Raw genomic sequence first — 13,998 nt, 5'->3', positions numbered from 1 at the left:
ATTCGTAACATTCCAGTGGCGGAGTTTAAGACTGATGACAAGATTATTTGGTCTATGGAGGATAAGGGGTGTTATACTGTTAATAGCTGTTACAAGAAACTCACTGAGGATCTCCATGGTCAGCAAATCCCATTCTGGACCAGAGCTTGGAAACTATGGCTGCCTCCTAAAATCAAGGTTTTCTTCTGGCAGGTATGCTCTGGTTCCCTTCCAACCAATGAGCTTTTGTATATTAGAAAGGTCCCTGTTTCACCGGTGTGTCCTCTGTGTGGTCTGGAGGAGGAATCCACATTTCATATCTTTACTAGGTGTCCTCTGGCTAGGAGTTGTTGGGTCCACCTAGGGACTATTGCTTATCAGAATTTCTCCTCTTTTTGGGATTGGCTGGAATATCATTTCATTTCTCTGCCTGTTAATGCTCTGTGCTTGATGATTACTGTTTGTTGGAAGATTTGGGAGGCTAGAAACGATAAGCTTTGGAACAATGTTATTTTATCAACTTTTAATGTGGTTACAGGAGCTCAAACTTTCCTTCTGGAATGGCAATCGGCTAACCAAAGTGCCAGACAGCCGGGTCAAACTGTTCTTCATGATGTTAAATGGGAACCCCCTCCCCAGGGCTGGCTCAAACTCAATGTTGATGCAGCTTTGGACAACAGTCACCAAAAAATGGGATTGGGTTTTGTTCTCCGTGACTCTGAGGGTGCGTCCGTGGCAGCAAAGCAGGTTCCCTGGCCTGGATTATTCAAACCAATGGAGGCTGAAGCAATTAGTGTGAGAGAAGCATTAAAGTGGATCAAGGAAATCAAGCTGTCTTCTATTCAAGTTGAGACTGACTGCCTTGCTGTTGTTGAGAGTATTAGGAATGCTCAACTTTTCTCTTCATTCGATCTTATTATTAATGACATTAGAAAAATAGCTAATGACTTGTCTAATATTAGCTTTATGTTCGCTAAGCGGTCCGCGAACAAGGTTGCCCACCTTCTTGCTCGGGAAGCCTTGTTTAAGTCTGACTGTTCGGATTGTTTTGTTATTCCGTTTCCTTCTATTGTTTCTGCTTTAGAGGTTGACTCTTCTTAATGAATTTTCGTCTTTGTTTTACAAAAAGAAAAATAATAGAATAGGCATAAACACTCAATAAAATACACAGAATCATAAACATATTATCATTTATGTTTCATGAGGCATGACATTCAAATCATTAATATATAAAATTATATATTAGAATACACCTAATCTCTGAATAGAATACACATAACTACACATAAGAATATACAAAATTATATATAACGGAGATTGGACGGACAGAACGGTGTCCGTCGCGCGTCAACTCCCCCACTAACTTAGTTCAACTCCCCCACTAACTTAGTTAAACGACATCGTTACGAATCGGGGTCCATAGTGAACTGTGGACCTGGTCCACGATATGACGATTGGAAAAGGCTACTGCCCGCCAACTCCCTACTGCTATGCCATCAATTTCAACATCCCAACCGGCCCTTTGGCTTCTGCTCTCACTCTCAATATCTGTATTTGCTTTGGATGGCATCTCTAGCTCCATATCAAGATGCAGGAAAAGGAAACAAAAAAAGTATTGTATCTATCTTCTTTATAATGTGAACCAGAGTCCATAATATAATTTGATGGTGAATCATAGTCCATGGTATAACAATTCAAATTTAAGTGGACCATATTCCAATTCCATGGTATAAAAATCCAAATCTAAGTACTCCAAAAAAGAAATTTTGATTGGGCAAAAAGGTCAGTTCAAATGGACTAGACCACACTATTAGATCACTCAATCTGTTCGGCCCGCCCGTTTACGGGTATCTACGGCCCAATCCAGTTATAGCCGGTCTTCTTGATCTGATTGATTGACCGGCAAAAAACTTAGAGAGAAGGTCGAGCAAAGGCAGCAAACCACAAGGCGATCAGATCAGTGAAGGATAGGGGAACAGCCATCGGAAATCACCATGGAAACAACGGCAGCTCGAAGGAACGGAGGAGGCATGCTCGAAGGTCTTTACAGAGTCATTATGCGGCGCAACTCCGTCTACGTAACTTTCGTCGTCGTCGGTGCTTTCCTCGGCGAACGGGTATTCTCTATATGCAGTAGCTTTTTTAATGTTTTATGACGTGCACACATGTGTATTGCGCTGGAATTTCGGAATTTATGCATTTTATTTAAGGATCCTTTTTGCCTTAGGTTCGCGAGTTGTTGAGTAGAAATGGAAGATGAATGAAATCATGAAGAAAAGCAACTGTTTTGATTTGTTTATACATTGAACTCTGTGAAGATGGTTCAGATGTTCGTCTGATTATTTAAATGTGAAATGTCTATTTTAATTTCTTTGCACTAAAAACATGCTTAATGCTTTATATTCTGAATGCCGAACTTTTGCTTGATTGTTGTGTAATTGATTGGATTTCCTATTATATTTGCAGAGCAATTGAATAATTTTCACGTTTCTTAAAAAATTTTGTTATTGCAGGCGGTTGATTATGGTGTTCACAAGCTTTGGGAGAACAACAATGTTGGGGTAATGATTCCTTCTATCTTGTACTCTTACAGTCTTACTAGTTACTATGTGTTATTTCCTGATAAAATTTACAGGGAAAAACACAAAAGAAATTACTTATGGAGTATTAGATTCGAAGGCTTATAGTATTTGACTATTTGTGATCAATTACAAAGTTCCATGTTGAGTCGTTGAGAACAGGCTAAGAGGTTAAGAGGAAAAAAAGAATTAAGTCCCTTCTTTTGACACTATTTATTTGTCATTAGCTTTTTTGTGATGTTACTTTTAGGGCTAACACAAATTCATCAAAGATAATACAACTTTGTTGTACTCTGAAGATTTCTTTGGAATTAAATTTTATTATTAATCAAATTAGTGTGAAATTGATGTTGGGAATGGAAAATAGTTGCCTGTAGCCTAATTTTTCACCTATTAAAGATGCATATGGTGGAAGTCTGGTAGATAGCTGCATATAAGTTGAGTCAAGATAATGCATAGGCACTTTTTTCTAAGGAAATACAAGCAATGATCAAAGGCATGCATCTGTAGAAAATGACCATGGTACCATGTAAAAACTTGTTACATGGAATACTAGAATGTAATATTTGATTGTATCTAAAGCTGTTTAAAGGTTAATTCTTACAATCCTTAAGAAGACTGGAAATCCCATTGTATCATCACTGTTCTTAGTCAATGTGGCGAAGCATGTGGGTAAAAAATATACGGAGTAATTATTATGCTGCACTTGCTAAAACGAAACCTGGTTTTCTTGAGGTCAAGTGACATTAACTTTGAGAGAAAACTTGGATACAGTATAGAACTTGCCCAATCCAGCTTCTCTTCGTGGAATTGTGCAACAGGGATAACCTACTCCACACAGCTTTATCCAGAGATGTTGATCATGAGTAGTCCACACTATGCCTGGGCTAATCTTAGGGGGGTGTATTCAATCACGACTTTCATGAACTTTTAAATACTTTTAAAGTGATGGATTTTAATTGACTTTTGTAGAGTTTTTGTAAACTTTTATAGAATCTTTTAAACTTTTATAAACTTTGTAAGAGTTTATAAATATCCATAGAACAAACATTTATAGATTTTTAAAAACTTTTTCATATTAAAAAGTTTACAAAAGTCATTAAAACTCTAAATTGAATACACCCTCACAAACATTCCATAACTTCTATTAATATATTATCTATAAATTAGTGCATTGTAGAAATTAAAAAATATATATTGATGACACAAAAATAGAGTATATTATTCATAAATAAAATATAATCAACACAAAAATAGAGTATATTATTCATAAATAAAATATAATCAATACAAAAATAGAGTATATTATTCATAAATAAAATATAATCAATTTTTATAAATATAACCATATTCATAAATAAAATATAATCAATTTTTATAAATATAACCAATAAAAATATTTCTTGAACTAATGAAACAACTAATGCTGAGTAATATAATTATCAGAATGTTTAGAATGAAAAAGTACAAATTTTCCTTCAAAAAAAAAGTACGAATTAAAATATTCATCTTGTTAATACAATTATCTTTGATTGGCATTGGTTTCGCCTTGTTGGATGTCTCTCCACATATCCAAAGCTATTTAAAATTTAAAAATTAAAAATTAAAAAATTTGCTGCAACCAGCAGCAACTTGCTGCTGGTTGCAGCAAATATTAATGTGCTGCACAGCAGCAATCTTACTGCTGCTGCTCCATAAATCTGCTGCGATCGCAGCAATTTTTTAGCTGCGATCGCAGCAATTGTTTTGTTGTGATGACAACAAAAAATTTGATTGAAAATAGTAAAAAAAAATATTTATGAAAGATTTGAAATGTACCGTAAAATTGATGGAAAATTTGCCTAGTTTAGATAGAAGAAAAAAAGTTTGCAGAGAATATTGAAAAGTTTGGGGTTGGAGGGTTGGATTTCATCTATTTATATTAATGAAGAGAAAGTCTATAGAAATCCTATTCTGACAGAGTTTGTGAAAGTCAGTAACTTTTTGAATACCAGTAGACTTTTAATAACTCTATAAAAGTCTGAATCGAATACCTGTATACTTTTAAAGAGTTTTGAAAAGTTTGAATTGAATACAGGTAGACTTTTAAAGAGTTTATAAAAGTCTAAATTGAATACCACCCAACTTTTAAAGTTGATAAAAGTATTTAAAAGTTCATGAAAGTCGTGATTGAATACACCCCCCTTAGTCTGTTACTCCATTAACTGGTTAATGTTTTAATTGAATACTATACTGTGTAAAAGTTTGATATTGTTAGATTTTCTTGGATTTATTCATCTAGAATAGTAACCTCAAGAAAAGAAAAAGTTTATAGTATCTTTAGAGTTTAGAGTGGTTGCGGCTTGCTTTCTGAGTCTATCGCAACTCGCAAGGTTGCTTAGATGAGTTAGATCAGCTTGTTGATGAAGTAGTCTGTCTGCTATTTCCAAAGCATTTGATCCTTAACTTCAAGAACTATGTATCTGGGCGGTGCTGCTAGGGTGCCTAGGGATAAAAATGAAGTGTTATGCTAAGTTGTTTTTTTTTTTTTGGCTGTTGATCTCAGTATATATTCCTAGGAGACTTTGGCATGCCTGTCATAACCCTGTTTTGGACGTATGTAGTCATATCTCCCTAGGGCTAGCCAGTGACCCATTGACCCCCAACTTATCTGGTCAGGGTGAGGTCTCCAACTCTCTTAGACATAAGATCAGGAGTTCATCCTACTATGATATATCTAAGAGAACTCCCCTGTGCCACAAATGGCATGATTATTTCCAGCACCAATATTCACCTTCCTTGCCTATTTGCTACTGAATTTTATTTTTCCAGCTTGGAGCTTTGCCACAAAAGTAATTTACTAGCAGATCTAATCTTTAGTCTGGTTGTGACATAGACTCATACAACATGCTAAAACATTATGGAGGATAAATTAAGTTAAGTGGTTGAATTTGTTAAGTGAATCAAGGTTAAGACTTTAACCTATAAATGTGAAATTTTATAATTGCTCCCTAAGCATGGATCCACTGGTTGGATGACATACTGATTACAGAAATGAATTTGAATCTTTTCAATCAAGTGAGTTTCTGAATTTGATAATTATGAACCACACCATGAAATAGATCGACAATCCTGTTCATACATTTCAAGAATTTTGGCAGTAGAATTTTCATTTTTGTATGTTTGCAAGTCTCATTTTCTTGTGAACTGTAGTGCCTCTGTCCTAAACTGAATAATGAACCTCCCAAACAACTTCACAAGTATTCATCTTTTCCTTGCTTCTCTGAAATTATACTTGATTGTTAGCAAATGTCATTCCACACTATTGCTAATGCTTGTATTTTGGTGTGTTTATGTTTTCGACAGAAACGGTATGAAGATATTCCTGTTTTAGGACAAAGGCCATCTGAGGAATGACTGATCCATGACCAATGCTCTAATTGCTTGGAATGCCTTGCCATAATAATTAGCAGCAAGTTGGCAAGTGGCAATTTTGAGTGTTGACTGCTTCGTAATAAGACTTTTATCTCTGTATCCAATCTCCTCCCAGATGAATTGCATCTTGTTGTGGTACTAAAAGCTTGTCAAGTGTAGAAGAAGTATGTCATTAGCTTAGGTTCGCTTGTCAAAATTACTTCCTTTTTCTAATGGGGCTTTACTTTTATCAAGTTCATTTCAAGTAAATAAGGAGCATTCTTTTATTTTATTTTATTTTTTTTTGAAAACCGAGCATTATTTATTTATTTATTCCCGGAGTGGCTATTTTGTTTCTTCCACATGCCACGCAGGATATTTTAATATTTTTACAAAGGGTGAAAAATCAATTTATTTGGGTTTTAGATAGCTTTTTAAAGGTAAATGTGACCTTATATTAATAATAAAGTCCTACGTACATAAAGTAGAGGCATCATTTGGTGGATCTTTTTTCCTTGTAACTCTATGTGGCAAAGGATCACAATAAAGTAAATTAGTTTTTAAGTTATTAATAATTAACGAGCTCAAATTAAGAAAGTTAATATGATGTTTCTATTGGAGAATCATTGCTTTAAATGTGTGGATTTAACATCATTTGAACAAAAATGTGTTGATTCAAATCCTAAACAAAAATGTGTAAAGTACTAATGACATTGTGAGCATAAATATAATATAAACATAAACGTGCAGTCCAACTATCCGCTTAGGCTTTTAGTTGGATGGAGCACAACTATCCGCTTAGGCTTTTAGTTGGATGGAGCACATGATTCAATTGACATTACCTTCTTTTCAAAGTCCTATTTGAAAAGAAGATAATTGGACTACCTTCCTTTATTTTTTTTTCTTTGGCCAAGAATTCTGCAAAGAAGGCTTTTCACAAGTTAAGAAGAAGGTAATATTATTGCCTTCTTTACTACTTTATATATTAATTAATTAGAGATACAAACACCATTAATTTGTTTTAATTTGTTTAATATATGTGATTATAAGATCTTCAAAGCAATTAAAGAGGGAATAAGGTTCAAATTTGGCTACTGAACGTTAGCTGAAAATGCAATTAGGCAACTGAACTATAAAAATGCAATTAGACCATTGAACACTCTAATCTATGCAATTTCACCTAATAGCAGGTTACCGTGTATTTCATCAAGTAACTTGCTTACGTGGACGGTGAGTTGACATTTTAAAATAAATTTTAATAATAATTAAAATAAATAATTAAAATAATTAGCATAATATTAATTAAGAATAATATATACTCCTTATTACCATATACTAAGCATAATAAAATGTTCTCATTTTTATTGAAATTAACGATAAGTTTTTCAGTCTATATAGGAAGTTAATTAACCATACACATATTACGATGGATAATTAAAGAAAAATAAACATACACAAATTACGTCCATATTACCAACTTGTATTTTTCTTCAAAAAAAAATTACCAACTTGTATTTAACACTTTAATCCTACTATGATATTCAACATAGAGATTCCTTTCATTTAATTATAATATATTTTTGTTAGTTATCAATTAGGTATGCTCTTCCTTTTATTTTTTGTTTAGACTTTTCCTAATATAATTTTTAAGTAATTACTTTCAACACTAATATACAAATCTTATAATTTCAAATAAATGTACACTTTCAAATATATATTATAATTGTTTATAATTTCATCATCAATTTTATTTTATACATACATACATACATACGCGCGCGCACACACATATATATACATACATATATATATATATATATATATATATATATATATATATATATATATATGTATGTATGTATGTATGTATATATATACATATACAAAGTTTATCCGTGCATCGCATGGGTACTTTACTAATAAATATATATACTACATGTGTATTTTATGTTTTATCAATGATTTTAGGATGTTTCTTTCCATATTAAAAATATTATAAACCATTATAAATACTATTAAATATTTTACAAAGTCAAATCCTTTATATTATATTAAACAAATCCTGTATGTTTGCTAATAAGGTGGATAGTGTATATATAGGGGTGAATAATAAAAATAGGAGTCACAAAATGGTCCTCACAAGTTATTGAAAATTAACTTCGGTAATCACAAGTTATATAAATCATACTACATATTAAATTTTTTAAAATAAATACAATCAAATGAGTCATATATTATTGATACTTTTGCATTGATCTTATAATAAAATATAAACATACACTCTCAAATATTATAATCATTTATAATTTCACCTTTAATTTTATTATTTAAATATATAATATAAAAAATTAATCCGTCCATCGCGCACCTATAATTTTTTTTTAAAAATAGAAGTGTTAGACATAGACAATGACGATTAACTATTTTTTGTGTACTTTTCAAACATAGATGATTGTTTTCGCTTAAAACCTAGTTAGGGAATTAATTATTGCCCCTACTGTTGGGGAGGTCACTACATGCAATATGAGCACAAGATGGTTGGCTTAATTATAGCATGAAGGTCTTTATCTAAAAAATAAATTCGCTTAATTAAAGCATAAAACCTTTAAGGTCTTTATCTAAAAATATAAATTCGTTATGAAATAAAAAAAAAAGAGAAAAAAGAGTAAAATGAAAATAAGGGAAAAAAGAGTAAAATGAAAATAAGGGTATAATCGACATTGGGGCAAAAACTCAGAAACCCTAGCTACATATGTGAGGGTTTTATTATAGCGTCTACAGCGGCTCTACCTCACTTCGTATACCTCAGGAACTTCAGGTTAGGCTTCTGAATCTTCCTCTTCCTCCTTTTCTTCCCCTTCTCTCTCTGTACGTGTCTGTGCTTGTGAATCTATCTATATCTATCTATATAATTTTCAATCTTATTTTAATTTCCTCCCTCTACGTGATACAGGAATTTACAAGGGACAGCAAAGTCGTCCGCCATGAGGTAAATCTATAAACCAGCATTGATTTCAAATCGCCTTGTGTTATTTGTAAATTGTTTTGAATCTTATCCAAATGGTGCTGTTTAGATATTTATAGCTAAATTACTTCGGTAATAGCTTTTTGGTGCTATATTTTATGTTTCACCCGCTATTTCGGCAGCTGTGCGGTGTAACTTTAGGGTTTTGCTGCTTGTTGGTATGTCTTGTTGTTGCTAGGGGGGAAATCTCATAGAATGTGATTGTTGTTGTTGTTGTTGTCATTTTGACTTATTTGTGCTTTTTTGTTTAATAGTAAATTGCAAAGTGATGCCGTGAGGGAAGCAATCACCCAGATAATGGGGGATTCCAAGGAGAAGAATCGGAAATTCACAGAGACTATTGAGCTGCAAATTGGGTTGAAGAATTATGATCCCCAGAAAGATAAGCGTTTCAGTGGCTCTGTTAAATTACCCCACATTCCCCGCCCTAAGATGAAGATATGCATGCTTGGTGATGCTCAGCATGTTGAAGAGGTATTTTGCTCATGCACATTAATTGATAATCAATGATTGCTGATTCGGATTGATTTTATTTGTTTATTGTGTATCCTAAAAATGGATTTGCTAGAATATACTTGGGTGGTGTGTATGGAAATTGCATATCTAATTTGGGATGTACCAGCTATGATTGTGGTGTGCTCTGTTATCAGTTCTGACTTTTGAGCTATACTATATACTATCTTTGTTTTATTTATTTATTTTTGCAGTGTATGCAATATAATGGTTTTAAATTGTCTGTGATTGTGTGAATTCCGTATTTGATGAAAGAATACCATCTTGATGTCACCCACATTCTATACTGCAGGCAGAAAAGATTGGCATGGAGTATATGGATGTGGAAGGTTTAAAGAAGCTCAACAAGAACAAGAAACTTGTAAAGAAGCTTGCTAAGAAGTACCATGCCTTCTTGGCATCTGAAGCTGTTATTAAACAGATTCCAAGGCTTTTGGGCCCTGGTCTTAACAAGGCAGGCATGTGCATCTGAAATTCCTTTCGTATTCTATTAAATGATGCATGCTTGCACAAAACATCTGTAGGAGCACCAACATAATTGTTTCTCAAGATGGCATGACTTTGCTCTGTACTTAATTCAAGGCTTTTGGATCCCTGATCTGTATGCCAGAGCGTGACTTCCTGTATACTATTATTGGAATCTCAAGGATGATTGAATCTCTTTAGTTGGGACAACTTTGATTTCTTTTCTTGACCTTTTACCTCTTATTTGATATCAGGTAAGTTTCCAACATTGGTGACACATCAAGAGTCCTTGGAGAACAAGTCCAACGAAACGAAAGCTATGGTGAAATTCCAGCTTAAGAAGGTCCTCTGCATGGGTGTTGCGGTTGGAAATGTGGCAATGGAGGAGAAGCAGGTGTTTCAGAATGTTCAGATGAGTGTCAACTTTCTCGTCTCGCTGTTGAAGAAAAACTGGCAAAATGTAAGTTCAGCTACCTTGTTTTCAGTTCTCATCTTATTTCATATAGCCTTATGATAAGTTCATAACATCTTGAAACAAAACCGATTCACCAGTTGAAATATCTTATTGTTTCACAAACAGGTCAGGTGCTTGTATCTCAAAACAACCATGGGAAGGACTGTCCGGATCTTTTGAGTTGGTGCTTTTGTGTTTCTAGAGTTCTGTAGGGAGAGCTGAGAATTGGATTTGTCATCTTCTAGTGGTTAAAACCCCCTTTTTTGTTTTTCCATTTTCTTGGATTTTCCAGCTTTTGATTATGCAAACACTGAGATTTTGTTTTGTTCTAAAAAGTCGAATTAAGGAACCATGTTTTGGAAACCAGAATAGTGTGTGCTACCTTAACATGAAATGAACAAATATAAATGAAATCACTGTATAAATATGGGGATTGCAAGTTGATCCAGCGATGAATGCTATAAATTCATAGTAAAACATTTCATATAATGGATTGTGTTTAGGAATAGCATCGGGGCTGGATATTAGGATATATTCTTGTCCCCGAGGAAATTTTGGGACGACGAATTCTCGTTCATAGTCCTTTTTTTTTTTTGAAAACTCGTTCATAGTCAATCAATTCTCCAATAACAATTTAACATTACAATTTTAATATTAAAACAAAAAACTATACAATTTTCATGTATTCATAAGTTTTTTCGAGAGGTAAGTGACAAAAATCAGAATCTAGTTGTGTTTAAAAATTTGAAAAATGATTTTTAGAAATTATTTTTTGGTTTTTGATATTTGGATGTGCCTGAAAAATCAGGTAAATGAAATAATTATGGTTATTTTTGGAGGAAAATGTTTGGTAGAAGTCATTTTTCGGGTCGGGCTAATTACAACCTTGGTTTGGAAACCAGAGTGCTCTGGCGGGAAACCAAAGCTGCGGAAACCAGGGCTTTTTTTTTTGTTCCATTTTACTGTTTATTTGACAGGAAGGATGGACAATGAACATCGAAATCAAAATATAGATTAAATCAATAAAAAAAGATGTTTGTGTTGAAAAATTGTGAGCGGCTAAATTATATGAAAATAACGAGAAATTATTTTCTGGAATTAGAGCACAGACAGCTACATCGCAAATCTGGCGGGGCAAAAGGAAAAAGAAAATCTGATGATCTAGAATTCGAGTATGTGAAATGCTGTAATAGTATTGCAATACATTATTGTGAGTCAGAGTTTGTTCCTACAGAAAACTGGAAACCATACTAACTGGTTCCAATTCCAATTCCAATTCGTGGAAATGTGTGCGTCCTGGCCTCTCAGCTCCAACTGAAGCCATTCAAGTCGAATTGCTTGCAACTGGAAGCAACATCGGTTTCATCTTCAGTGTTGAGGTCCAGTTTTGGTCCAAAGTATGGGAGTTTGTATTCTTGTTGTGCCATCTTCTGCTTCTCTGTTTTACCTGCTGAAGAATCACTTCTATCCGCAGGCCGGGAATAGAGCTTGGCGTCTCCATCTGTTCCGGTGAATTCGTAGCTCTTCTTGCTATTCCATCGCCCTCCTTCAAGTCCAATGCTCATCGATAAGTCGCTGCACTTCCTTTCTTTCTCATCTGCTTTTTCCAGATCCTCCGCCATTCCACAAAGGAACTTCCCGCTCTCTTTCAGCTCATCGCTCCATCTCACTTCGCTCTGCTGTCGCCTCGTCTCATTCTCCATATCCTTGGGATCCATGTACGCTCTCAAGTTTAGGGTTCCTAATCCCATCTGGCTATTGTGCATTTCATGCTCCCGGGAAGCCCCTTCACACGAGGTCAAGCAGCTATCTAGTGAACAATCTGTTGGTTGGGTTGCTCGTGCTTGCTGTGGGCCCAATCCTGGTGCTTCTTTCATCTCTGAAAATGCTGAGTTCAGGCATTGGTTGGATACTTTGGATACTAACTCTGATAGCTGAACCCTGGCTGCCTCTAGGCCCATTGTTCCCAAGTTCTGTCTCCCAAGGGTTTCTTGTGCCTTCTCCAGGACCGCCTGTAGGTATTTTCCTTGAGCCTCTATCCTAAGCTGTAAATGTCGTTGTACCTATGTCATTCCAATTGCATATCATTTAAAATGAAGCTAATAGTTCTCTTTTGACACTTGAAATTATGATATGAGAAAAGGGCATATCATTTGCAGCAGTTCGAGAACTTAAAGCTACTGCTAACTAAATCCAAATTTGGACAACACTGACTACAAAAAAATTGAATAATATTTTACCTCAAGCTGCTCATGTAGCCTTCTTTGCACTTCAATTTGCATTTGTATTGCTTCACTTATGTGCACGTTTCTGAGTATAAAATGTGTTGGTCAGAACAACTCTGGTTGACGGTTTTTTATCACATAAAGTAAGGTGTTTGACTAGTCATATGAATTTTTACTTGTTTGTTTGGGGCCCGGTGCTTGAATTATTCATATGATTTGCATTTGCCTCGTATATCTTGTCTGTTCCTGACCCTCCGGTTGCTGCATTCATTTCCATGCTCAGCAAATTGATTTTGTATTTTCTAATTAAAATATATTTGCAGATATATTAATGAGAAATTCGGGATTACTTACTTGTTTTATTGGACCCGCTATTGGCTTGCAGGTGAAGATTCTTACTGAGTCTGTATTTCTGCCATCCCAAACGTGAAGTGTTAGTTTGCTTTACCATTCCAAGATGAAAGTATCTGTTAACAATGCTGTTTAATTTTTTAGTTGAAAACAAATGATGGAACTTTTTAGATTTATATGCATGAATGTTTCCTGGGCAACAAGGCCTGCCAAGCCCTATAGAAGCCAATAGCATGCATGTAGTTTAAAACCACTGTGCTTGGTTGAAAAGGTCTAAATTAATGAACAGCTCAAGGTGTTGTAAATTTAGTCAAGGATGATTTATGGGGTTGATGAGAATTTACCTGAAGATGACTCTTTAAGTGGTATAAGGTTAATCCCTGAATTCCCATTAGCTTCAAAACTGACTTTGGAGTGGCTTCTGCATTAAAGGAATTCTGAGTTGAGTTAGCAGAACAAAATCTCATATTTCTGTCGCTTCTTGAAATTCACGTTTGCTTGCACTTACTGTCAGCTCCACCAAGTTGATTAACTGCTTCTATAAACCGCTCATGGAGGTCTGCAGTCCACTTCAATCTTGGCTTGGCATCTGTTGAAAGAACGAGTCCTGAATCTCCATGGCCGTTCCCACCTTGCAGGAACAAATGCCTTTCAGGAGGAACCGACATCCTTGTGGAAGGGTGCATACTCCTTCCTTGATGGGGGTGATGGTACATAATTGGCCTTCAATGTGATAATTAGCAAGTAAGTCACATATATGAGAAACCTGGTACCGGGCCTAGTTATAAATAGTTCTAAATGTACCTGAAGGAGGTATTTATTTGCTTGTGCAGTCTGTTCCCACCCTTGAATTGTGAATAACGTGTCTTCTATACTCTGCAAAGTATATTGTCTCTGACGCTTGATTAAAGAAAGCTTCTTCTACGGCTCTTATTTATCTCCAATTTCCTTGACAATTTTTCACAATACAAAGCTGTGCTCAAGGAGGATTTATAAGGATTTGAGGAAAGCTAG

At 34.7% G+C, this 13,998-nt stretch overlaps 2 protein-coding genes across 5 annotated transcripts; one reads left to right on the top strand and one right to left on the bottom strand.

Annotated features, from left to right (window-relative positions):
• The first annotated feature begins 8,716 nt into the window (after positions 1-8,716).
• On the top strand, positions 8,717-10,835 carry LOC116030150 (60S ribosomal protein L10a-like). Of its 2 annotated transcripts, none has more exons than XM_031272311.1 (6): positions 8,717-8,769; positions 8,905-8,940; positions 9,231-9,450; positions 9,782-9,947; positions 10,209-10,414; positions 10,535-10,835. In XM_031272311.1, the coding sequence occupies exons 2-6, from the start codon at positions 8,936-8,938 to the stop codon at positions 10,586-10,588; spliced, it is 651 nt and encodes a 216-aa protein (XP_031128171.1). In that variant the 5' UTR covers positions 8,717-8,769; positions 8,905-8,935; the 3' UTR covers positions 10,589-10,835. The 2 variants fall into 2 exon arrangements, with proteins under 2 accessions (XP_031128171.1, XP_031128172.1); XM_031272312.1 differs by having other exon boundaries at positions 8,765-8,819.
• Positions 10,836-11,477: 642 nt separating this feature from the next.
• Positions 11,478-13,959, bottom strand: LOC116030127 (myb-related protein 2-like). 3 transcript variants are annotated; one of them, XM_031272279.1, is made up of 7 exons: positions 13,789-13,959; positions 13,493-13,707; positions 13,329-13,405; positions 12,988-13,045; positions 12,810-12,894; positions 12,649-12,718; positions 11,478-12,471 (listed from the first exon to the last, which is right to left on the bottom strand). In XM_031272279.1, the coding sequence occupies exons 2-7, from the start codon at positions 13,698-13,700 to the stop codon at positions 11,713-11,715; spliced, it is 1,257 nt and encodes a 418-aa protein (XP_031128139.1). In that variant the 5' UTR covers positions 13,701-13,707; positions 13,789-13,959; the 3' UTR covers positions 11,478-11,712. The 3 variants fall into 3 exon arrangements, with proteins under 3 accessions (XP_031128139.1, XP_031128140.1, XP_031128141.1); XM_031272280.1 differs by having other exon boundaries at positions 11,478-12,453; XM_031272281.1 differs by lacking the exon at positions 13,789-13,959 and having other exon boundaries at positions 12,988-13,100; positions 13,493-13,538.
• Positions 13,960-13,998: the final 39 nt, after the last annotated feature.

Source organism: Ipomoea triloba, chromosome 9, assembly GCF_003576645.1.
Source record: "Ipomoea triloba cultivar NCNSP0323 chromosome 9, ASM357664v1".
Taxonomy (NCBI): domain Eukaryota; kingdom Viridiplantae; phylum Streptophyta; class Magnoliopsida; order Solanales; family Convolvulaceae; genus Ipomoea; species Ipomoea triloba.
Note: the sequence above shows the minus strand (reverse complement) of the source record. Positions and strands in the feature narration are given on the sequence as shown.

Bases quoted from the DNA above. Each gene is read 5' to 3' on its own strand.
- LOC116030150 (XM_031272311.1), top strand. The intron at 9,451-9,781 runs GTATTTTGCTCA...TCTATACTGCAG, and splicing joins ATGCTCAGCATGTTGAAGAG to GCAGAAAAGATTGGCATGGA. The intron at 9,948-10,208 runs GCATGTGCATCT...ATTTGATATCAG, and splicing joins CCCTGGTCTTAACAAGGCAG to GTAAGTTTCCAACATTGGTG.
- LOC116030127 (XM_031272279.1), bottom strand. From the start codon at position 13,700: ATGTACCATCACCCCCATCAAGGAAGGAGTATGCACCCTTCCACAAGG. The intron at 12,895-12,987 runs GTAAGTAATCCC...AAATGAATGCAG, and splicing joins TAGCGGGTCCAATAAAACAA to CAACCGGAGGGTCAGGAACA. The intron at 12,472-12,648 runs GTAAAATATTAT...GGAATGACATAG, and splicing joins GGCTACATGAGCAGCTTGAG to GTACAACGACATTTACAGCT.